This window comes from Lagopus muta, chromosome 5, assembly GCF_023343835.1.
Source record: "Lagopus muta isolate bLagMut1 chromosome 5, bLagMut1 primary, whole genome shotgun sequence".
NCBI classification, from domain to species: domain Eukaryota; kingdom Metazoa; phylum Chordata; class Aves; order Galliformes; family Phasianidae; genus Lagopus; species Lagopus muta.
In genome coordinates, this window is record NC_064437.1 from 31,411,202 (window position 1) to 31,434,324 (window position 23,123).

General features: G+C 48.1%; 1 protein-coding gene across 3 annotated transcripts; it reads right to left on the reverse strand.

Annotated features, from left to right (window-relative positions):
- Positions 1–237: 237 nt before the first annotated feature.
- Positions 238–21,999, reverse strand: PAPSS2 (3'-phosphoadenosine 5'-phosphosulfate synthase 2). 3 transcript variants are annotated; one of them, XM_048944583.1, is made up of 13 exons: positions 21,738–21,999; positions 11,606–11,711; positions 10,214–10,449; positions 9,207–9,345; positions 8,821–8,939; positions 8,591–8,704; positions 8,030–8,141; positions 7,266–7,286; positions 5,818–6,023; positions 4,027–4,162; positions 2,865–3,133; positions 2,316–2,545; positions 238–2,059 (listed from the first exon to the last, which is right to left on the reverse strand). In XM_048944583.1, exons 1-13 carry the CDS (start codon positions 21,756–21,758, stop codon positions 1,918–1,920), a joined length of 1,851 nt encoding a protein of 616 aa, XP_048800540.1. In that variant the 5' UTR covers positions 21,759–21,999; the 3' UTR covers positions 238–1,917. The 3 variants fall into 3 exon arrangements, with proteins under 3 accessions (XP_048800540.1, XP_048800538.1, XP_048800539.1); XM_048944581.1 differs by lacking the exon at positions 21,738–21,999 and adding an exon at positions 21,025–21,687; XM_048944582.1 differs by lacking the exons at positions 7,266–7,286; positions 21,738–21,999 and adding an exon at positions 21,025–21,686.
- Between the last annotated feature and the right edge of the window lie 1,124 nt (positions 22,000–23,123).

Genomic DNA, 23,123 nt, shown 5'->3' on the forward strand with positions numbered 1-23,123 from the left:
GATACTGCAGGATTTATGCAAGAACATAATGTTTATGAGTGTGTCTCTGAATTCTGCAAGTGCTGCTTCTTTACAGCCTTATTTGAGCGAGGTTTGGACATGGGAAACCTCCTCTGGTGTGTGGGAAACTCATCTTGAGGGGTGCTTGGGGTCTGGGAGCGGCAGGCAGCACAGCGCTCAGTGCTGCTGAATGAGCCTCGCCTGACTCAAAATAAGGCAACAATCACAATGTCAGCATTAGTTTACATGTATAAATATTTATTTGTACTAAAAGTGAGTGTCTCAGAGTATCAGGGTCAGAATATATTAAATCAGGAGATGCATCAGTTGAGGTACAAATTCCAGTCTCATGTCTTTAATAAATACACACAAAAAAACTAGTCCACATTATTTTAATCAGAGGTAATCTGTATACTATGCTATTTTGAAAGAACAATTCAACAATTGCGTTTTGCTGTGGCCATCTGGATTAAGTACATTGTCTTGCACTGCTTGATTCTTTTGGGATGAGAGGCAACAGCTAACTGCTGCTTCAAAATAGCCAATATTGCAATTAAAAATTGGTGTCTTGCTTTTATCTTCCAGGTCCCTGCCAGAGGGACTGCATGTGGAAGGCTCTGGTGCTGGTATGCTCTTGGCTACTGCCGGGGTGGCTGCAGCACAACGTTGAGGTATAACACAGCTTTTTGTTCTTCTCTTTGAATATATAAAAAGATTACAAAAAGAAAACCAACATCAGGTGACAAATGAAAAATAAGACGCTTCGTACAAAAATATTCCCAATTGCATGTGTAATCTTGGTACTGCACCACGGCCACAGCAGAACAGCTCTGAGCTTGCGGCGTTGCTTGATGTGCAGTCCCCCACAGAACCAGGGTTGTTCTTGCTGAGCCTGGACCCATCTGTAATTAAAAGGCGGCACGTGCAGAACAGTTCCTGTGAAACCTGCGCTGAGCAGCCCTGGGGAACTGACTGAAGAGGATGTGTGCAAAGGCCACAAAAGCTGGTGGTAATGCGTGCATGGCTGCCTTCCCTCTGCTGTCCCCTAAAACCTCCCCTCTGAGTGCAGCTGTCAGGGAAGGCGCTGTTCACCCTTCCCAACACCATGGCAGCACAAATCAGAGGGAAGGCATGAGGTGCGATGGCAAAGTCCGTGGTGGGGAAAACCAGAATAGTGCTGCAAGAGCTCTCCATCAGGCAAAGGCAGCCCCAGTTCAGCCCTTCGCACTGTCCTGTATGATCAGCATCTTCTCAGTGATCTCCCAGGCTGCATGATGCTCCACACGGCCGCCATGGTGCCCACTGGGCCATGAGCACAGGGAATCCCAGCGTCCCCATGGGAAGCGAGCTTAGAGCACCAGGATCACAGCCAGGTTTTTTTTTTTACCAGAGGGGGCAAGCAGGAGGAAGAGAAGACCAGTGAGGCACTGACTCGGCAATGAGGCTGTTCATAAAAAGGCACTAAAAAGTCTCACTGTTAGCAAATGTCTAAGGCGCGACCTTGAGAGCAGCAACTGGATCCAAGCACTGAGGGCCAGCAGCAACCACTCCTTGGTCCCTCTTTTGGGGCAGCGCTGGGCAAGGGGTAAAGGAAGGACACTTCATTGCTTCTATTCCATGCAGGTGCACAGATTTGCCCAGGCAGCACCAAATGAGCCAGCTGGCCCCATTCAACACTGCACCAGGCACCTTGGAGCTGCACCAGGCTGGAAGCAAAGGGCTGGCTGTCCTCCTCCTCTAGCTCTGAGGGGAGGAGGACTTGGTTCAAAGTATTTCTGATTATTAAAAACTACTCTGATCCAGACAGGAAAAGTCCCACCAGTCAGAACAGTGAAAATGCCATGTAGCTGATCTCTATCATAGGGAATCAATCATCGCTCACTCTTAATACAAGTATTTCTAGGAGGAGAAGTAGTGTTAATTCTTTTTTTCCAGCGATTGGTAGTACTCAGTTAGCACTTTCCAAGCTTTGGGGGCCATGAAGCCATCCGGTGGGTTTTCCCCTTCGCGAGCGAGCTTTCTCATGCGTGTTCCTGAGATGAAGTCAAAGTCACTGTGCCTAAAGCAAAACAGAGAAGGGTGAGGTCAGCCAAGTGGTCCAAGCCGTCCCAGTGCAGCTGTTCAGCCCTACCAGGAATGCAGCTGCAAGCCCCGGTGCCACCTCCCCGCCAGCAACATCCCATGCTGAGGTTCCTATCAGCAGCAGCACCGTCTCCTGAGGGAGATGCTTTCTCCAAATGAGATGCAGTTGTGGTGAAATGCCTCCCCAGCAGCTATGTAGGTTAAAGAAAAGAAGACTGCGGTGCTCACGTTACCTTTCTGGTTCATAAAAATCCATAGCTCGCTTCACTTTGTTGTAAGCCGCTACACGGAACGGGATGATCTCCACTGACGTCAGGCCCGGCGCCATGCTGAGCACCTTCCCTCCCTGCGTGGGCTCATACAGGTCCTTCTTGGTCTCAGGGTGAGGCATGCCTGCAGGATCGCGCCCCACAATGTAGAAATTGGTGCCAGCAATCATGCGAGCCCGGCAGTGCCACTGCACCTGGGAAGGAGAGACGGGGATGCTGAGCCCAGCAGCCCTGACTGCAAGGAGCTCCTGGCCAGCCAGACCTCGCATACAGCAGGGAAGGACGGTGGAGATGTGAGCAGCCACACCACTTCTCATGTCAGCACACACAGATTTATCTCTCACTGCGTGGACCTGGGGCAACATCTCAGCTTTTCTGCGGACACATATGTCAGTGGGAAATGCCAGGACTGGAAACAATTTTGTTCCAGTGCGACAGTGAACAGAGGAAGCTATTTGCTATTTGAATGCACAAAGACAGGGCCTATCAACAAGCATCCAGCATCCACCTTACCTCTGTGGGGCCGGCATAGAGCATGGGAGAGGGGAAGATGGCAACAACAGTGGATTTGGGGTCCAGGACGTGCTCCTCAAGCACCGCCGCATGCTGCTTCATCCGCCACTCCAGCGGAACATCGTCATCCTTGGTCCACCCACCCAGGGGGTGCAGGAGAAGCACAGGGTTTTTGTAGCCCCTCTGCAGGAGCTGGCGCCGCGTGTCCTGCATGAGCAGGGCATGCCCGTTGTGCACAGGGTTGCGCAGCTGGAATGCAAAGACAGCATCTGAAACAGAAAAGTGAGAGGGTTGTGGGCCTGTGCTGAGCTTCCCTCTGCTTGCCTTGTTTAAATGCTCTGTACAATATGACACCATCAGGAGACAGGCACAGATCTGCTGTCCTATCTTCACATGAAACAGACCTTAAATACACATGTACAGCATCTCTGGATTGCTCTGTCAATTTATTTTCATTGCACATCCTTCCTTTGGGGCCGATTTTAGTCCGATCAGCAATTCTGCCTTGTTTCTGGTTAGCACTGGATAGAAATCCACATCCCTGAGGAGTTTCCTGGCTCTTTAAGAAATCTATCACCTCCATAACCTCACAATGTCACCTTCACAAAGGCCAATACTCTCTTCCCCTCTGAAATAAGCATCTAGGGGGCTAGCATCTGCTGCTCGGATGCCACTGCTGTGGCAAGAGAGGGTAGAAAGAGTTAACATCATATTCAGCACATGAAACCTAATTAGCCCTAATGTGTTGATCCTGCAGGAACACTACAAAGGCCATTTCTGGGGTGGCATAGATGAGAAAGAGCCTGAGCTGTCAGACATGACAGAAGATTTATGGCTCTAATTACAGTGCCAGAGCTACAGAATGGAGCTCCCAGATTTGGCTGCTCCATGTACAACTGCACTTTGCAGAAGCACTCTTTAGCCAGGGCTGTTCACACAGACACCTCTGGTGCTCAGAAACAGGAATTCACAAGGAAGCGATAGATCCTTAGGCTGTACAATACTTCCTACCTCTCAGCCTGCCCCCTTAGGCTGAACCCCCTTAGAAACACTTCCCTGAAATATTCCAGTCTGAAATGACACAGCTACAGGCCACAAAATATCTGTGCTCTATGGGGGGGGCAAGGCAATGCTGTCACTGGTGCTAACCCAAGGCACTCACCAGCATTCATTTCCCTGAACTTCTGCTTGAGTTCCAGTGGTGTCAGGCGGTATTGGTCCAGGCCATCATTCCAACAGATCTTTTCCAGCACAACGAGGTCTCCCCCCACCAGCCAGTCTCCACTCTCCATCACCATCTGTGAATTACATGCGTATTCTCAGGATGGCAAAAAGCCCCCTCTCATTTCCCAGTCTCCTCTGAAACTCGTTAGGCACAGTTTTGCCTGTGGAGCGATCCTCCTTTCTCTGTGTACTGTAGGTCAAAACTACCACGAAAATTAGCAAGGCACCAGTGGCTGCACCACCACACCCAGCTGTGCGCTGTGCTCACCTCTGCAGCCCAGGGCCAAGAAGTTATGGCACAGCCCTTCTTCCACCTCAACTTTTGCTCCTGCAAAGCCTTCCCTCTGCGAGCAGCACTCTGGTAATGGTAACACCACTGTATCATCCACCCTCCATTCTATCCAGTGCTGGAAATGCTATTTCCCATCTGGGGCACTGCTTCGGGAGTGTGCAGCCCCACGATCTTAAGGAAATCTCCCTCAGCTGCAATAATGAAGCTCCTGACCTCATTACCCTGCACTGACCCACTTAGGATTGCACAAGGCTTTGTGTGAAATCCTCAAATTTGCCTTAATGTACTGTCAAAGCTGTTCTTCTCATCGTCAATGGCATAATTAAACTTTCACAACTAAGATAAAAAGATGCCTGTTTCAAGAGAGCAACTGCTGTTAAATAATTAATGGAGGTATTTTAAGTTAGAGGAAAAGAATTAGCATTGCTTTGGCCTTTGAAGTTCAGGTCACACGGCATAACCCAGAACAGTCCCTCGCTACATGACAGTGGGAAAGATGAACTCATGAACTATAAGGAACAACTCCTTTGCTGACTGCCAGTACAGACAGGCAAATTGAGGAGCAGCCTGTAGCTAAAAGGAGCACAGCCAGGGGTCTGCAGTGTGAGCGTTTGACAGCATCCATCTCTAGAGGCTCTCAAGGCAAAAGTAGATGCCATACTGAGTGACATGGCTTGTTTAGTGGTGTATGGGAACTTTGAATCATGGCCTGAACCTCTCATTGACCACCTGAGGCAAGCACTGAGTCAGCCACGGAGCACAGGTGAAGGCAATTCAGCTGTGTGACCAGAAGGGTTGGAGCCTGGCTGCACCTCTCCTAGGCCCCATTTAAGGGCTGACTGCCATTGAGGAAGGATCCTTCTGGAGATTGCTCCCTTCGGAGTTTTTTTGTGAGCCTAGGACACAGGTGAGCATTTTCATTTATTTTCAATTATCCTTTTCCCCCCTTGATAATCCTTTTAGTTATAAGACCTGTAGATACCACTCTGCTAATTGTATATTTGTTGACTGCACAAGTGTGGTGTGGGTGGTGGTGATGGGCTGTTGGTGGACTAAATGATCTTAGTGGTCTTTTCCCACCTTCCTCCTTCCTGATTCTATGATTCTAGGAAATTGTTACACACCCAGGTTCAGGAAGTCTTTGAGCTGCTGGCTGTGCTAAGAACATTCGGATGTTGGTATACAGGTAAAGGTGAGGAAATGAAAATAGCAACTCCTTAGCAGCATGATTGCACTCCCTCTGAATCGCTTATTACCTCACTGATGCTCTTGTTAAGCAGCATGTAAGCCTAAACATTCAGTCTTCCTGCATGCTTGAGAAGTAACACTCCTCCTGGAGAGCTAACAATGTGGAAACCCTGGAAAGATTTGGCTCTCTTGTGCATAGCTCTGACCCTGCCTGGGTTTCCATCAGCAGGAGGGATGACGCTGACCCACCTTGACGTGTGGGTGCTTGGCACAGGTGGTGCCCCAGATGCGGGCGCAGCGCTCCTCCTTCCTGTGCTCGAAATACTCGGGGTCCCTGAGGATGGCCACCCTGCGCCCCGCGTAGCTGAGCGCCAGCGCCCCGCAGCCCTCCAGCCGCTGCTTGTCCTGTGCTGACACTGGCAGCACGATGGGGATGCTCAGGTTGACGACACCATCTGCAAAGAGAAGGGTGGATGTCAGTGTCCTCCAAAGACCTAAAGCGGCATTCTTTGGCACTGGGATGGACTGCAGAGGGTTGGTGGGAGAGGCTGGAGTGCACTGAGACACTCATAGTTTAGTGGCTTGTGGTAGCAATGGTAATGGTTGGACTAGATGATCTTTTAGGTCCTTTCCAACCTTCTGATTCTATGATTCGAGGCACAAATTCTCTTGTTGAAGAGGAAGGCTGAGTTTTTCTACCTATATCTCAGTGACTCGCCATCAGTGACATGAATTTATTCACTGCCCAAATTTTGTTTTGCGCTGTAAACAAATGCTAACATTAGTGGGCAAAGAAAGCTCCTTATCTCACTGTCAGAGATGTCCTAAGGACACCTGGAGTATCTCACTGTTCTTTTTCTCTCCCAGAAAGATTCGTTCTTTTCCAGTTAGTTGTTCTAATGTCTCTGCAGAGTTTCAATGTCCTTGGTGATCGCGGCCCTGGCTACAGCCCAGGTATCCTCTTTCAGGACAACAACCTCCACTCAGACCTCTTCTACTTGGGCATGCCAGCATTAGCACACTGAGATTGTAAGTTTTTCCATGGGTTGCTATTCATGAACAAGAACAAACAGATCATAAATCACTGATTCACTTTGCTTGGATCTGACAGAAATCATGTTGGACACCTGAGACTGGAAGATTTTGACTATTTTGTTTAATCTTTTTTAAATGCTTCCATTTGCTTTAATTCATGACCAGACATTATTCATTTGACAGGCAGCAATTTTCAAGCACCTTGATGAGTAATTGGGTACCCGTAACTACTGTCACATATGGACCAATCAACCAATTAAATATATGAAGTTATTTGAATAATCTTTACAAACATGTTAATATTAAAATATTGATTAAATATAATCATTATATCTGTTTTATGTGTAACTAACCAGTGATCAGTCAATAAAGTCAGCGTGGAAAAAGCTGGATTATGAAACCCACAAAGGATGCTGAAGCTGAGGATCTCTATGCTCCACTTCCAAATGCAAGATGCTAATAAAAATCACTCCAGTGGAGGTGAATAATTACAAAATGACTAGGATTTTTGTGAGGACTGGTCAGTAGGATGCAGGATAAACAGCTGAATCATAAACAAGATGTGCTTGTGTCCAGTCTTAATAATTTAAATAGTAAAAAGTAATAGCAGAAACTCTAATTGTAGTGATTTCCATATAACCTAAGGATAGTTACATACATACCAGTTACAGAGAAATTCTTTCCTGGGAGAACACAAACATAATTAAGGTAATTAACACTCACAGGCACCTGTTATAGTCTGCAGAATCAAAGCAACTCAACAAAAACTTCAGTGTAGATTTACTCCTCAAAGTGTGAAAAAAGCTACAAAAACATGTGACATGCTCCAGCTGCCCACCTGCAGATCCTGCTCTGTCAAGTGCGGACTGTCCTGAGCTAAGCAGTGCCTTTGCTTAACCCAGCACCAAGCTGCTGCCCTGCATGGCTATGGCAGTATCAGGGTCCTTGAGGAGGAGGGCAAGACTCCCTGCAGGGCGTCCTGCACCGAGATCCCGAACCCCTAAGGCTGGAGACCTCTGCTAGGTCTAAAACCCAATGTGTGCATGGCAATTGCATCTCTGTCTGAGATCTGGGACACAAAAATCTACCACACCAGGCTCAGGAATTGGCTGGCACTGTCTGAATATATTTGCCTCTTCCAGAGACAAAAAGGCTCCCAGCTAATTAAAGCTAATTAACAGCTAAATCCGATTTATTTTAGGGTAAGGTAATAGAGAAATATGAAAATAAGAAATAGAAAAGCAAAATCAGACTCTCTCCTTGTTTCCAAGGAGCAGCTGCCCGCTGCTCCCGCTTGAAATTCAGCCTAACAGCCTCCCCTGGTTTGAGGTTTGCATCTTGCTCTACCCCAGGAGAACTGAGCATGGTGTGAGTCACACATATGTACGTTACATACACACAGAGTGAGCACGAAGGCAGCCCATACCGTTCAGCAGCGTGCCGAAATGGATGACCTGCAGGTACTCTGCCTCGCGCATGAAGCCCTTCAGTGGCGTGGCCCAGCCTTCACTCAGCACTTGCACCCACTGCAGATCCAGCTACAAAACAAACCCAGATGGCTCTCTGTCACCAAGTCATGCTGCTTTACCCTCCCTTCTGCTGCGAAAGCAGTCTCACTGCATTAAATAAAGGATGTTCCTACAGGGGAAAAAGTGGTGCTGCGTGTCGGTGTGATGGTTTAGATCAGATGTTAGGAGGAAATTCTGTATTCAGACAGTGGTGAGACACCGGGACAGGTGGTGATGCGCGGAGAAGCTGTGGACGCCTTATCCACAGAGGTGCTCAAGGCCAGGCTGGAAGGGGCCCTGAGCAGCCTGATCCAGTGGGAGGTGTCCTTGCTCATGGCAGCAGTTGGATCTAGATGACATTTAAGGTCCTTTCCAACCCTAACCATTCCACGATTCTACAAACAAGGCACTGAACAAAGCTTCTGCCCTTCAAACAGTACAAGGATGAGTTACAGCGTAGCATTCAGGCGAGACGATACCTTTGTGATCTCCACGGATGGCAGTGCATTTGCTTCAGCTCGGGCAGCATCAAGTTTATTTTTGGGTACAAACAGCTCAAAAACATCCTTAATTGATGCACAGGGCACAATGTTCTGAAAGAGAGAGAGAGCAATGGTAATGCTGGTTCTAAACGCACACTAAGAACCCAGAATATGAAGTCAGATTTACAAGCTGACAGTGGTGGTGGTGGTAAAAATAAGTGACTTACTTGTGTTTGCAGGAGCTCCACAACCTGCTGGATGCATTCAGACACTGATGCAATGTTCGTCTTCAGCACCAGTTCAGGAGATTCGGGCTTCTCGTAGTCTGAGTCAATCCCTGTGAATCCTATTGACAATTAAACACAAACCAAACACATTTAATGTAATACTCCACCCCCTAGAGTCCACACTACACAAACAACCAACGAGCATTCAGCCATACTCAGTACTACAAGTACACTTGTGACAGTAAGATTCGGGAAACAGGATACCCTTTGTGCCACAAAGAGCCTTTATTAACACACCTTGAGATTTTCTACGTGCAGAGCTGCAAAGATCAGCTATCTGAAGCTTTGGAAAGCAAAAGGCCAATTAAGACCTCATTCTTCCATACCTTTGATCTCTCCGGCTCTTGCCTTTTTGTACAAGCCCTTCACATCTCTGCTTTCACAAATATTTAAAGGAGCATCAACAAAGATTTCAAAGAAAGGCAACCCAGCAGCCTCATGAATTTTCCGTGCATTTTGACGATCCTGTGAGAAGAAAGGTAGGAAAATGATACATGTGCATTGCAATAAGCACCCTCCTACTCTCTGACGTTTCCTGAAATTTGAGAGAGGTAAATCACTTTCTGGTATAGATTTATTTAATTTAAACCAATTTTAATAACGGCTTTTATTCCCGTTACCCTCTTTTCTTTAAAGCTAGTTTGGAAGACCACTTCATTAAGTAGGACAGCCAAAATTGGGATGAGAATAATTATCTGCTCTGTGTTAAAAAAGCAACTGTTTGTGTTGGCTTGATACTGTCAGACATTTGGTATTCTCAGGAAGCACAAAAATACAATAACTTATTCATATAGAATACTGATAGCACTATGACAGGCTATTTACTTTATGCTTATTCTCTTACAAAGTTAATAGTAGGAGGCTACACAATGAGATTTCAAATGTCATTGAGCCTTTAACCAATTCCTAGCAGAACTGAAAGCAAAAACATTGTCAAACTATTATGAGAGTGGTGACGTGCTAGAACAGCTGCCCAGAGAGGCTGTGGATGCCCTGTCCACCCCTGGAGGTGTTCAAGGCCAGGTTGGATGGGGCCCTGGGCAGCCTGGTCTGGTATGAAATGGGGAGGTTGAGGGCCCTGCATGTGGCGGGGAATTGGAGATTTGTGATCCTTGAGGTCCCTTCCAACCCTGGCCATTCTGTGATTCTGTGAAATGGCACTCCAGAAAACTCTACTGATGATGTTTAATTTTGTAAACCTGTGGCATTGCACAGAAGAGAGAAGATCTGAAGGCACATACAGAAGGTCCTCTACATGGACTAATCTTTCCCAGGAGTGTTCATGAGATCAAAGCAGCTCAGGAAAGAGCAGAATATAACGCAGACAGTTTACCTTTGAAAAAGGAGAAATGAAGCTAGTTATGCAGACAAGCCCAGCGTCAGCAAACAGCCTGGCCACCTCTGCGATGCGGCGAATATTCTCCTCACGGTCCCCGGCTGAGAAGCCCAGGTTTTTGTTCAAGCCGTGCCGAACGTTATCACCATCCAGGGAATAGCAGGGGATGCCATGAGAGACCAAGTACTCTTCCAGAGCAAAGCCAATGGTTGTCTTACCGGCTCCAGAAAGACCTGTTGGAGACAGCAAAGTGAGGTTCCGGTTTGAAAGTGAGGCTCAGGAACGGGATGGCGGGGGGTCACCAGTAGAAAGTCATCGATCCTAAGGGAGGTGGATGCATCCCAACCCAGCTCTGTCCACTTGTGCATTTAATCTATGCAGTCCATGTAGTGTCCTCCCACGTGGTCTCTTAAAAGTCAATGGATAGGAAGTTAGGAGACCGCTGTATACTTCAAAGAATAATCATCAGTCAAAGAAGTTCACATTTTTCACATACAGGGTCCTTAAATGATACTAGAAAGAAGGGAATTGCCTTGGATAGGATGTTTCAGCTTCAGAAATGGGTTAAAACAGATCAGATGCAGGCCTTCTTCCCAAGATGAAAGAGAAGAAAACAGAGATGTGCTTTATTCCAGCATTCAGCACACAATGATGTGTTGAATCAGAATGGCTTTACAAACTCTTCCATTTATGTCTTGCAACATCTTCTGTCAGTCAGAGAATAGCAATACTTAACAAGCAAAGAAACACCTGGACAAGTGTCAAAAAAGAGAGTTGTGCAAATGTCAGCAGAGAAAAACAAATGCTCCCTGGGCCCCAGATCTTGAATTTGTTTTTCAAAACAAAAGAGAAAGGCAACACATCAGAAGGTGCAAGAAATCACTTTTAGCACGATTCACTGTCTGTATTTCCTTTTCAGACAACAAGACCAACTTGTTCTGCCACTCACAAGGTTTCTGAAACACAGGAAACCTAGGTACCCCCATGAACTTTCCACCGACCCAGAATGAAAATCTCTGAATGCTGCTCTGGATGATCTTGAGCGCGTTTTGCTGCCAGGGACCAGGTGAGTTTGAGCCAAGGGTTCCTCAGCTTGGAACACCAAGAGCAATGTGCAGGGCTTTCCATGTGTTCAGTCAAGGGAGCCAGCAAATGGAAGCCCCAACAACAGCTGCAAAATTTATAAAAGCCTTATTTAGGGGCAGCCACTGCAGGAAGAGATCATTTTACTTTGCCAGCGCTGTGCTTCTGTACAAAATCACTTTGCAAATTCGCATCAGCTCACAAGGAGTGCTGGTGTTGCCTGCAGACCCCAGATCACCACCTCCAAGCCATTCTCCTCATCTGTCCACACAGCTCTCATGCATACAGCGATGTGGATGAAAATACCTGTTAGCCAAACCGTGCAACCACGGAATCCACCCCTGGTACCAACAACTTGTCCTCGTTTACTCCTGCTGACGTGATGGGCTTGGTAAACCACATTGGTTGATCTCTAAAGAAAAACAGAGTGAAACAAAACGCTTTTGTTACCCTGCTGCACTCCACACACCAGAAAATCTCAGCCAGGACAGAAGAGACACGTACATTCATTGAACATCAGCAAAAGCCACTGCAGCAAATGCTGAGAACACTGTTGCACAGGAAAATGCTACAACCAACATGGTAAAATGGGAAGAAAACTGGCAAAACAGTGAGAAAACTATTTGCCTTTGGTGTCAGTTATAGGAAAGGAAAAGTCCCAGCAGGAGCAAACACAGAAATATTTTCTCCACAAGCCACATTCTGCTTGATGCAGGTTCATCCCCCTCAAATCTCTGGTGCAGGGCGGGGGGAAGGCTGGGCTGGGCTTTCCCCCAGTTTGTGTCATGCTAGGTAAATATTTCTCCATCTGAAGTCACAGCAGGGAAGTAAGCGTGTTTTATGTGTCAGAGATGGGTTTTTTGACAAGATACCAAAAAAAAAAAAAAAAAAAAAAAAGGAGACAAAAAAGTTCACTTTTAAAAGTGTTTGCAGAATAGCCTTTTTTTTCCTCTGCTTTCTGAGTCATTACCATTTTAGCCCAGTTTATCAAAGGCAGAAGGACGCACTTGAGACTTGGTGTTCTGCAGGCAACAGAGGGCTCTGTCAGCTTAAAAATCTAAGTGAAAACCATTCCATAATAGAAGTAACATCCTTCTTCCCTCTTCTCTCTCTCTGAGGCCAGCATCTCAGCTGAGATCACAGAGATATCATCAGCAAGACTCAGAACTTCACACCCAATTTATATTCCACTTCAGCTAAAACCATCAGAATCGGCCTCTTTTTATGCTTGCAAACCAGAGGTGAAATTTTCCACTTGCAATTGCTTGCGGGCACACAGGACCAATACACAGACCTTCCATAGGCATTGCAGCACACTGCCAATTCTTCAAAGCCTCCACTCCCCAAACCAGGCAGGATTGTTTTTTTTTTTTTTTTTTTTTTTTGTGTGTGCTAGTTTTTAGTTTGTTTTGCAGGGGGACTGTCTTTTTGGACATTTGGAGCTTGCAAGCTGAGACATCACCATTATGGTTTAATTTATGCCTGTCCCCAGCAGTTTGGACTCCTGAAGCAGGACTAAATGAGCACACGTAGAAGGTAACAGCCAGCAAGACAACCCCTGCTCACAAAACACAAAGGCAAATTTTGCAGCTTTACTCCTCGCAGAAGTCTGGCACCATGGTGTGAGCACCCCTGTGCCAGCACACCATGGCTCAGCCCTGCAGAGGAGCCGCTCGGTGCAGCACGATGCCTGAGCAGTAACTGCACAGCCCTCCATGCTCCAGCATATGGAACAGCAGTTTTGCAATTTATCTGCAAGCGACAACAGAAGAGGCAGGTATTTCAGCACAGAGAAATGAAACCCACACACTCAAAATATCCTTTCTACACCCCTTTGCTGCCTGTGTCAGCAGGAACTCTGGCAGCACGCTGATTTCCTTGCAATGTGGTTCTGCAAGGCGTTGATCTACCCAGCACGACAGGGACTACGATAATGTCTGTGCTAACACGTTCCTACCTGGCTGACATCACGAGCTTATTATCTTTAAAGCAGATGCTGCTGCAAATCTGCACCACGCACATCTTGGAGCAGGTTTTTTTGTTCGCACTAGCATCTTCTGGAGCTTGGGAAAGCAACCCAGCAGCATTTTCAGATGTGGGTGGCATTCCTGCTCACGGAAGGGGTTGGAACTGGGTGGGCTTCAAGGTCCCTTCCATCCCAAGCCAGGCTGTGACTCTAACTCCAGACCCCTCCTACCTGCCGGTAGCAGATCCCTCCTATTTTGCTCCTATGTTATGAGCAGCTTTGCTGCTAAAGAGGCAAGATATCCCCATGTCTGAAACAGTGGGACTCACACCAACCCCAGTCCATCAGCTGCATGGGACATCATCTGAAATCAAACACTCTTAAGCCTACAGAGACAGATCTTACTTTTAAAACCCTCTCCTACATCCTGCCATCTTAATAAAAAAATGATTTCAACTTGTAGCTGAACTTGATGCATGAAAATTGTGCTTCTGGGTCTCTTAAGTAGAAAATTTCTTCTCCCAGGGCAATTGCCACGGCTGCTCTTGAGAATGGGGGCATTGACATCAAGAGTCCATCACAGGGGGAAATCCTTGTGTATGACAGTCACTTGAATTTCGCATTTCTTTTCACAGAAAAGAAAACCTATCATATGCAAAAGGAGGAAGAACATGAAGTGTGTGGGGGGGTTGCTTGTCAGTGGCTCACCTTTACAATCAGAATCAAGGAAGATGGAGAAATTTTGGAGTTTCTGAAGTCCTGATTTAATTCCCACAACCCAAAACCTACTGACTTTTCCCAAGTGTAACTTGCTGAAAAGGGCTATGACGATAAGTGTTTCAAAACTAGCTCTATTCTTTCCCAGGAAAAGCCCCCAAAGAGCCAGCATTACCTTGGAAATTTCTGCCTGCTACAGGTCCCAGGATCCCACTGCCACAGCTGGACTTGGAGGATGGAGCACTAGCTTCAGGCAGTGACAAAGATATTACAAAATAATAAGATTTAATTGAGGAACACAGCACTGGGTGACTAGATGTCCTGCCGGGGGTGCCAGCGTTTGCTCACACCAGGCTGGCTGCTGAACTGGGTTTCCCTCCTCCTTCACAGAATCACAGAATGGCCTGGGTTGAAAAGGACTCAAAGATTATCTTGTTTCAACCCCCCTGCCAAGAGCAGGGTCACCAACCACCAGACCAGGATCTTCAGCACTCCCACAGACCCAAGCAGTCCACTTGTGGTCCTTGGCAAGCTCTTCTGCTGCTGCTTGCTTGTCCTGGCACCACTGAGACAGCACCTTGTTCCTGCCAGGAACGTAGCACAGAGACTGCCAGGGGCTCAGCAGAGAGCTTCCAGTTACCTGAAACAAGCAGGCTTTCAGCTTGCAGACAGACACTTTGCAATGCCAAACTTTGCTAACAAACATAGTTTTCAAGGTGAGGCTAGGCAAAGTACTCTTTCCACACAGGACTTTTACACATAGGAATTTCTGAGCTCTTAGCAATATCCAAATTTTGAATGCTGCTGTAACACTCTTCTAGTATGTCTGCGCATTTGAAGTGGACACAATCAGGTGTTATACAACCTTGCAAAAAATCAGGCTCAATACACAAGCTCAAACGCCTGTCACCTCACAATCATGCTCTGATTTCATGACAGTACGACTTCAAAGCAGGGGTTGAGCATTAAAGCTATCTCTCCGAAGCCACCCAGATCAGATTTTTGGTCTCTAATATCTCTGGACAGATGATGTCACTAATCTAATTTCCTTGACCCACTAAAACTAGTGAGTCACTCTGTGCTCACACACTTCCACGTCCAATTTGGAAGGCCAGGACTGATGTTAGAAAATAAAAATTATTCCCAACTTCTTTCCAAAAATTACAAGGGAAATCTGCATGGCGAGCAAGTATTTCACAGCCAGAGCAGCCTGACATCTGCTGGCAAAAATAACACGTTGAACAGCAAAAACCCTTCCATGAATTCCCTATTTTTTATACATGTGTTCTGCTAAACTACCTCCACTAAATGAACCCATTTCAGCAGTTTGGTTCATGTGCATGTTGCAAATACTACATTTTACAAGGCAGAAGGAGACCTGCTTTCCTTTGATGCTTAAGTGTGCTACGAGGCTGCTCTGGATGATGCTGAGGCATCTGACAGACCCATGGGACCACAGCCAACACAAAACACGGTCCTCTTGCAAAACAAGGGAACATAAGTCATGCTCACACTGTTGTTTTGGGGCTGGACACCTGCAGGCATGAAGTGAGCATGTCCATTTAATTGTAGAGAAAACTGCAAAGAAAGGAATTGTGCAGTCGCATGGTAGGTGACAGTCAGAATTCCCACATCAAATAATGATAATTCCTACAAGCAAAGAATAACCCACAATGCAGCATCGGGCAATCATCCCTTGAGCTCTACTGGGCTACAAGTTGCAAGATCAAAAATATGGCTCTGCTGCTCAGAGCTGAGGCTTGTGACCAGCTTGCACTGGGCAGAGCAATGTGCCCCTTCATCAAGCTCATGTCTTTCAAGAGCTCAAGAAATAAGTCTGACACATCATTCTTTAAAGGCTGAACTGGTGGCACTGCTCTGAAACAAAACTGCAGCTCTGTGCCCCTACTCACTGAGTTTGCAATGGGGTTTTACCCCGAAGGCCAAGAGCACACAGGTAAGACAAAAACACCACCTTTCTTGAGGAAAGCAGGATCTCCTCCAGCACCAACCAGCACAGGCTGAACTGAGCCCATCAGAATTCAGCCACGCTGCCACATACAGCAGCTGTATTCCTGCAGGAAAGGAGCCCTGTGATGTTTGAGAAGCTTTAGTTATTTCATAAGCAGAGAGAGCTGCAGAACATCTGCAGGCATGTCAAGTTTCACCAGGCTTTAAAATACTTATTGTCATAAAGGAACCAATCCTCTTGCACCATTTCTCTACAGGATATCGAGGCAGTGGGCTGAAAAGATAAAACCTGGGGACCAAGGCCACTTGCCCCCAGAGCAATGGCACAGGGCTGCATCTGAAAGAGGTCTGAGCATTCCCACCACTTTAGCAGTACCCACCACCAGTCCCGGACGTGCAAAATGACACAAAACACATCAGGCTCATGATTTTCTCCACAAAGGCTCTATTCCCAGACATGAGTCAGGGGTGCTGGGGCTCGGTGTCATCTCTGCCCACCTCATTTGGGACCCAGTCCTCAATCTGGTGTCACCCAGGCTGCACGTCCTTGACTTCAGAGTGGCGTTTTCTATTTCAAAACTGAACATTTGCAAAGTGCAAATAGTTAGGGACACTCAGACAGAAATGCAACACAGGACACGGTTCAATGGAACTTAATCCAGACAGGCCAAGAGTTCACTTGGCTTGAAAAAAAAACATTCGATAAACTCAAGGAAAGAATTGAGGATTATGAGATCTACAAAGCACTGTTAGGCTGCAAGGCACCATCCGGTACCTCAGGTCACAGAGAGGAGCTGTGATGACACACCAGGACATGTATCTCAGCTGTAAACTCTCCCATGGGCCCCACGCCCAGCTGCTGCTGGAGACTGCAGATGTGTCCAAACCAGTCTTTTCCCTGCTCAGCACCTCTAAATCCCCGCCGCACTGCTGCCAGTCAGATGACAGCTTGCGTTCACTGGGACGCCGTTTACCACGCCACCTACACTACCAGCTGCATGAGCCAGGCTCAAAAACTGTATTCTACAGTTTGGAGATTCTGGAATCAAGGCTTCCTGCCCTGTCTGCATACCCAGTCCATACAACTGCTACAGAAGCATGTGACCACAGAACACCTCGAGCTGGGAGGGATCTGCAAGGATCACTGAGTTGCACCCCTGGCTCCACAGAGAACCACTCCAAATCCAAACCCTATGTCTGAGAGCAGTGTCCCAGTGCACTCTGAGCTCGGGAACTCAGGGCTGCACCCACTGCCCCGCACAGCCCATTCCATGCCCACCACCCTCTGCTGCAGAGCCGTTCCCTCACCCCCAGCTGCCTCTCCCCTGACAGCTCCATGCCATTCCCTCGAGTGCAATACTGACCACCCAAGCCACATTCACCTCTCTTAAAACCAAGTTTGTCTCTCTTTCCACCACCTGGGTCTTCACAAACAGATGATCTGCCCACCAGTAGGGCTGGGTAGGACTGAAAAATGACCTCCCACCCAAAACACGTTTTTGCGCTACATTGGAAAGTTGGAAAATGGAAACGCTGTTCTGCCAGAGATTCTGTGAAGACCTCGAAGTCAGAAAGTCTTGGAAATGCAAGTTCAAATGGTCATTTTCCATAGGTGAGCAATCTAGCAAGCGGGTGGCAAAATAACCTCAACAAACTCCAAAGCACTGTGTCTAAAGAAAAGCCAGACTAAGAAAAAGAGAGTGCTTATGCTGCCTTCCCTCTCAAGCTCTGCTCTCCAAACAGGCCAATATGCTTTGGCACTCGTTCAGCAGATAAAACTCTTGACACCCACAGCTGTAGCTCTGCCAAGGTATAAGCAAACAAAACTGGACTGTGCCACGAGGATGGGAGGCTGCACAACTGGCAACGAGAGATGGGCAAACCCTAACTTTCTAGCATCCTGTTTCACGACACACATCCAAACAGAGTTCCTTTGGCCCTCCTTTTTGCCTCCCTCCTTTTGCTAACGATACACTCCAAGTAAATTTTCACTTAAAAATGACTAAGCTGCAAGGCCATTAAGGAGCTATTTCTCACTTCCCACAGCTGTGATTCAGAGCTTACTCTGAGATTGTTAGTCACCACACTCATGGTAACAGTAAAGTAATAACTAATAACCCAAATCACACGACATTTCTCTGAAAGGACCTTTAAGTACAAAAGCCTACAAGCACTGCAATCAAAGTACAAGTTCAAGGCAGAGGATATCACTGGACAAGTATTAACACAGGCCCTAAAACCCCTTATCTTTCGTGGGCGTGTACAGCTGCAAGTTTATCTAAAATACCTGATTTCAGATAGAAAAGGTTTTTTCATTTTTAAAGACTACTTAAAAACACCTTCCAGGATCAACATCAGCCCAGTAAAAAATGCAAGTATGCCAATATTCTCCTGAAAATCCTGAGGAAAAACAAAATCCTTGTGACCTAAATCTAACTCGCAGCTGCAATGCACATGTCTGGATAGCTTGGGGTCTTCAAAATTGTTCCCTGTATGGCCTGAAATCTCTTGCAGGAGCTGGCCAAGATGCATACAGCTGAAAACCTATGCTTGAGTGATGGATTTTGGCACAGGCTGTAACTGTCCGGCAGCTTCTCTGTGACTTCACTGGTGTTGCCCAAAGAACAGATGAGGCCGGATGCTATTGATCAGGGGTCAGGCAGCAGGAGAACAAATGAGCCACTTGTCCCTACGAGAAGGAAAACGACGAAGCTTGTAGGGCCGTTCAGGCAGGGACCACTTGCCCTGCAGAAAAGCACAGCCGCCCTTCCCAGCACACAGCTCCTGGGGCTGGACCACACTGATCACTTTGTTCCCCATCCCCTGGGTGACTCAACCTCCCATGGAAAGAAAGAGCCATTCATATCTGGGAGCCTGCAACTTTTTCTGTCCTTTCTTGAATGAAATTCCCCCAAATGAACAGTGCTGCTTTCACAGGACAGAGAGTGGTTCACAGCTACTGGCTGCTGGTATGTTGGCAGCCCTGCAAAACAGCACGAGTTAGTGAAACGGCAGGGCGAGAGAAACAGACCAAGAAGGGAGCATTTAACAGCAAAGGACTTAGAAAAGAAACAGAGAGCCATAAGAAACAATAAAAGTAGAAACAAGAGCGTACTGTGATAGTCTCATGACATCTCCTTGATCTTCAAAGGCAAAAGAAATCAAAAAAGTGGCATAAAATAATACAAGGAATATCAGACAACCTAAGCAATTAGGAAATGGTCACCGTTTACCACCACGGTGCAACGAGTGTGTTTCAGAAAGCACACTGCAGCTGTAAGCCCAGTCCTGATAGGTGCACCAAGGCCAAGCTGTACCACTTCACCAACCTCAGCATCTGCTCAACGAGCTCTGCAGAGCTGCTCTGAATATAAACACCCTTAGAGATGTCAGAAGATCACTCAGTCAATTTCTTTATAGTTAAAACAGGAGTAAAAAATAAGCAGACAAACAAACTTTTACAACCTCTTTTTACTTATTTCACATTGGTTCACAGTCAGAATGATAAAGCTGTACAAACATTATCGCACAGCTTGTGATACCACAGTCCATCTGAACTCTGCCCTGTGGTCGCACTTTTTTCAACAGTTTTTAGGCAAAGAAATGAAGCTTTCTTCATATTTCCTCAGCACTGTTCATCTACTCTCACAGGTTTTTTTGTTTTTTGTTTTTTGTTTTTTGTTTTTTTTTTTTTAAGTAAACTGAAGAAAAGTTTACAATCTTTTTTACATGTTAATTTACCTTTCAATAAGGATCTGTAACTTGTACACGTAAGCCCTGTGCAAGCAAAACTGAACCTTCAGAAGTTACAACTTTGGGATCTGCTGGGCTACTGGAAGGGTTCCTCCACGAAGCCAGAGGACGCTGTGTGCCGCATCGCTCAGCTGCTGGAGGCACCCTCACAGAGCCTGCAAACAAGGCTGCAGCACTTACCCCAAAGCAGGCGGTTTCTCTAGGGGCCCTCATTCTGCCCATAGCATCCGTAAGGATATCCGAGGAGAAAGCTGAACCCTGCCCAGCCCTCTGCCCAGTGCTGCCTCATCCCATGTGTGTTGCTCCCATGTGGGTTCAGACAGGTCTCCTGCATGCTTACCAAACACCTCGATTCCACGAGGAATTTGAGCTGCACCTTCCACACACTCGTGTTTTGTTGAAGGAGCGAGCTGTGCAGCCGGTTGCCCTGGCAAGGGGATGGTCCCTCTGGGCTGGGGCTGCCTCTCGGGGCACACTGCACTGCCTGTGTCCTTCTGCTTGCTGTAAGAACACCGCTCAGTGCAGAGAGGAACCAAGCAGAGGAAATGCCAGCAGTGCCGCAGGTGTAGGGAGAACAAGCTGCTCTTTCGTCGGGACTGAAAGAACTACTCAGCCATGAATGCTGCACTGTGCAATAAACAAGGGCTGTTCCACTGCTCCACGTTACTCACTGCAATTACTTTAAGGTACGCTTACTCCCGAGAGTAAGATTTCACCATAGGGGCACACAGGAGGCTTATATAAGGAGTGCTAAGGTTGCCATTAAAGATTGTTCTTTGTCTCCAAAAGTCACCTCTGAGAGGGGTCAGGAATAAGCACTGCCTGCTGTCAGTGAAGTCTTGGAACTGAAGTAAACTCAGACACAGGGAGAACTTCATGCCTCTCACAGTATCACAGGTAGAAGCAAAGGGAGTGCCACCACGTTAGCAGCAAAAGAATCCCCATATCGAGTGCTGGGTCTTATCCAGAGCCAAGGGGCCTTACTGATTTTTAAAGGTAACACATGCAAAGATCAAAAATCCTAAGCTTTCTTCTTTGCATCTTACCATGAGCTCACATTAATAAATGGCTGCTAGGTGAAAATAACCTCAAACTCCACGCAGCACGCAGGGTGAATACGTGTTTTAAGCAGGGGGCTTACGGGCGCTCAGTGTGCAAAACGGGGAGAGCAGTTGCATCACCTCAGCTCACCTCGTAGCTGCACCACTGCACCTTCCCACAGCGGGCAGCCAAGCAGTGTCGCCTACCAAACCCATTTCTGACATATCAGCGGACAGCGAATAACGCTGGAAGAATCCATTCTCTCCACGGAGCGTACCTGAAAAGCCTCACCTCCCGCAGGAGGAAGATGAACGCATCGCCCACACCACGAAGAAGTGGTAGCAACCGGGATTTTAACAGGAGAGGAGGACGGAAAGAAGCAGGCTAAGGAAGAAGAAAAAGAAGCACTACGCAGGCAGGGTCTCAGACAGGTGGGTGACGCTCCCTTTTCCAGTCTCGGATTCAGCACCGCGCTCCGGCCCCGAGCCACGACAGCCAGGCGCCCGGCCGCAGTCGCGCACTTCGCCCCTTTTCTCAGCAAAATCTCAGATAAAGCGCAGCCCTCCGCTTGGCACGGTGTGACCGACACGCACCGTCCCACGCCGGCCAGCCGCGGCCGCCCCCGGCCGGGCACCGCATCGCTGGCGGGACCCATCGCGAAGCCCTGCGATCGGCGAGCCCCTTTCTGCGCTCCCCGGGCAACCCGCGCACGGCCGTCAGGCGTTCGGCATCCCTGTGACAGCAGGGTGCAAAGATCGGCCGCGGCCGGCTGGAAAGGTCGCCCCGCTGCCCGGGGCGGGGGCGAACGGAGGGGCCGCTCGGAGCCCGTGTCCGGCCGGCCACGAAAACGCCGCGCCCCAGGCCGAAACGAAGCCCTCTCCCCCTCCCCGCAACCCGGACTCCGCGGGACGCCGAAAGCCGTCCGGGGCAGTCGCCTCAGCGGTTCCGGTAGCCCCAAGGGAGCGGCCCCGCGGCGAAGCGCGGCCCTACCGTCTGCTGGCTGCTCAACATGGTGCCGGCCGGGCGACGCGGGGCACAGCGGGGCACGGCGGGGCCGGGTCCGGCGGGCGACAGCGGGCTATAAGGGCTCCACGACACGTAGCTCTGCCCCGGGCCAGCCCCTCTCGACCTGCGCCCTCCTCCGTCTCCTCCTCCCGCCGCGGCCACCGACGTGGCGAGGGACGGAGGAGGAGCGGCTCCGGGGCCCGGCGCTGAGGCGTTCCCTCGCGGCCGCCCGCTTCCCGCTGGGCACGGCCCGGGCCCGCCGCGCTGCGAAGATGCGGAGCGGCCGGCAGCGTGCGCTTCAGTCGGAGTTCACTCTGCAAACGCTACGAAGGTTGGGAAGAAACACACAGGAGTCCTGTGCCACGTAAAACCCATCGGGTGAATGCCATGCCTGACGGCTTTTCAGAAAATCCACAACTAACCCATGGAACTTTCCACTGCTGAAAAAAGCCCAGAGCCCAGGACTTTGCCAAACCAGAGGACAGGCACGGTCCCTGTGGAGGGAAACCACACAGCACCCTTGAGATGACCTGCAAGCCAGTGGTAAAGGAAGACACTCACAGTGGGTGTGTAATTCTGCACGTGATGGCTTGGATTCTTCCACGTGCCCTGAGGATGCACAGCCCCATCCAGCATTGCTCTTGTTCTCTGACCCCTTCTTCCTGTTCCCCAGTCCCTACTCTTAATCGAGCCCACAGCTGTGAGGACAATTATGCAAACAGGGCTGTTTCCCCACTAAGCAGGAGATAACTAACTTCTAATCATCTCCAAAGGAACAAGTGCTCTCCCTAGTTCCAATATGTGGATTAGCATGGGAACTGTGGGCGTTTGCTGGTACTTGTTCCTCTACTGCCAGTGTGTCCGTCACCATAAAAATACTCCTGTTTCATCTCTGCCCTTCTCTCAGAAGAGCTTAAGATGGCAGAATCTTGGAATGCCTTGAGTTGGAAGGGACCTTAAAGATGCTGTTGCTGTGAAAGATGCCCCTAAAGGAAAAAGATAGTGAGCATCTGCCAAGCTTCTGAGATATATGGGAGAAGGATCGAGAAAACGGGAAACCCCAGAAGAGGGATGAGAGGAAAGATAGTGGTGTAAACGTAGTTCCTCAAAAGGAGAAGTGAGGCCCATTGTGGGGACGGAGGAGCAGGGATGACTTGGAGGTGAAGGAATGAAGCTGGAAGGATATAAGGAGGCAAGGAACACCTGTTCAACCAACTCCTGAAGCCACACAGCTATTACAGTGTGATAGCTGCACTAATCCACGGTGTAATTCCAATTAAACTCATTGCATTACACGTGGGATTAATTAGATTTAATAATTCCAAGGTGATATTTTAGCCTCTCTCATTTCATGCCTTTCCTCAGATTGCT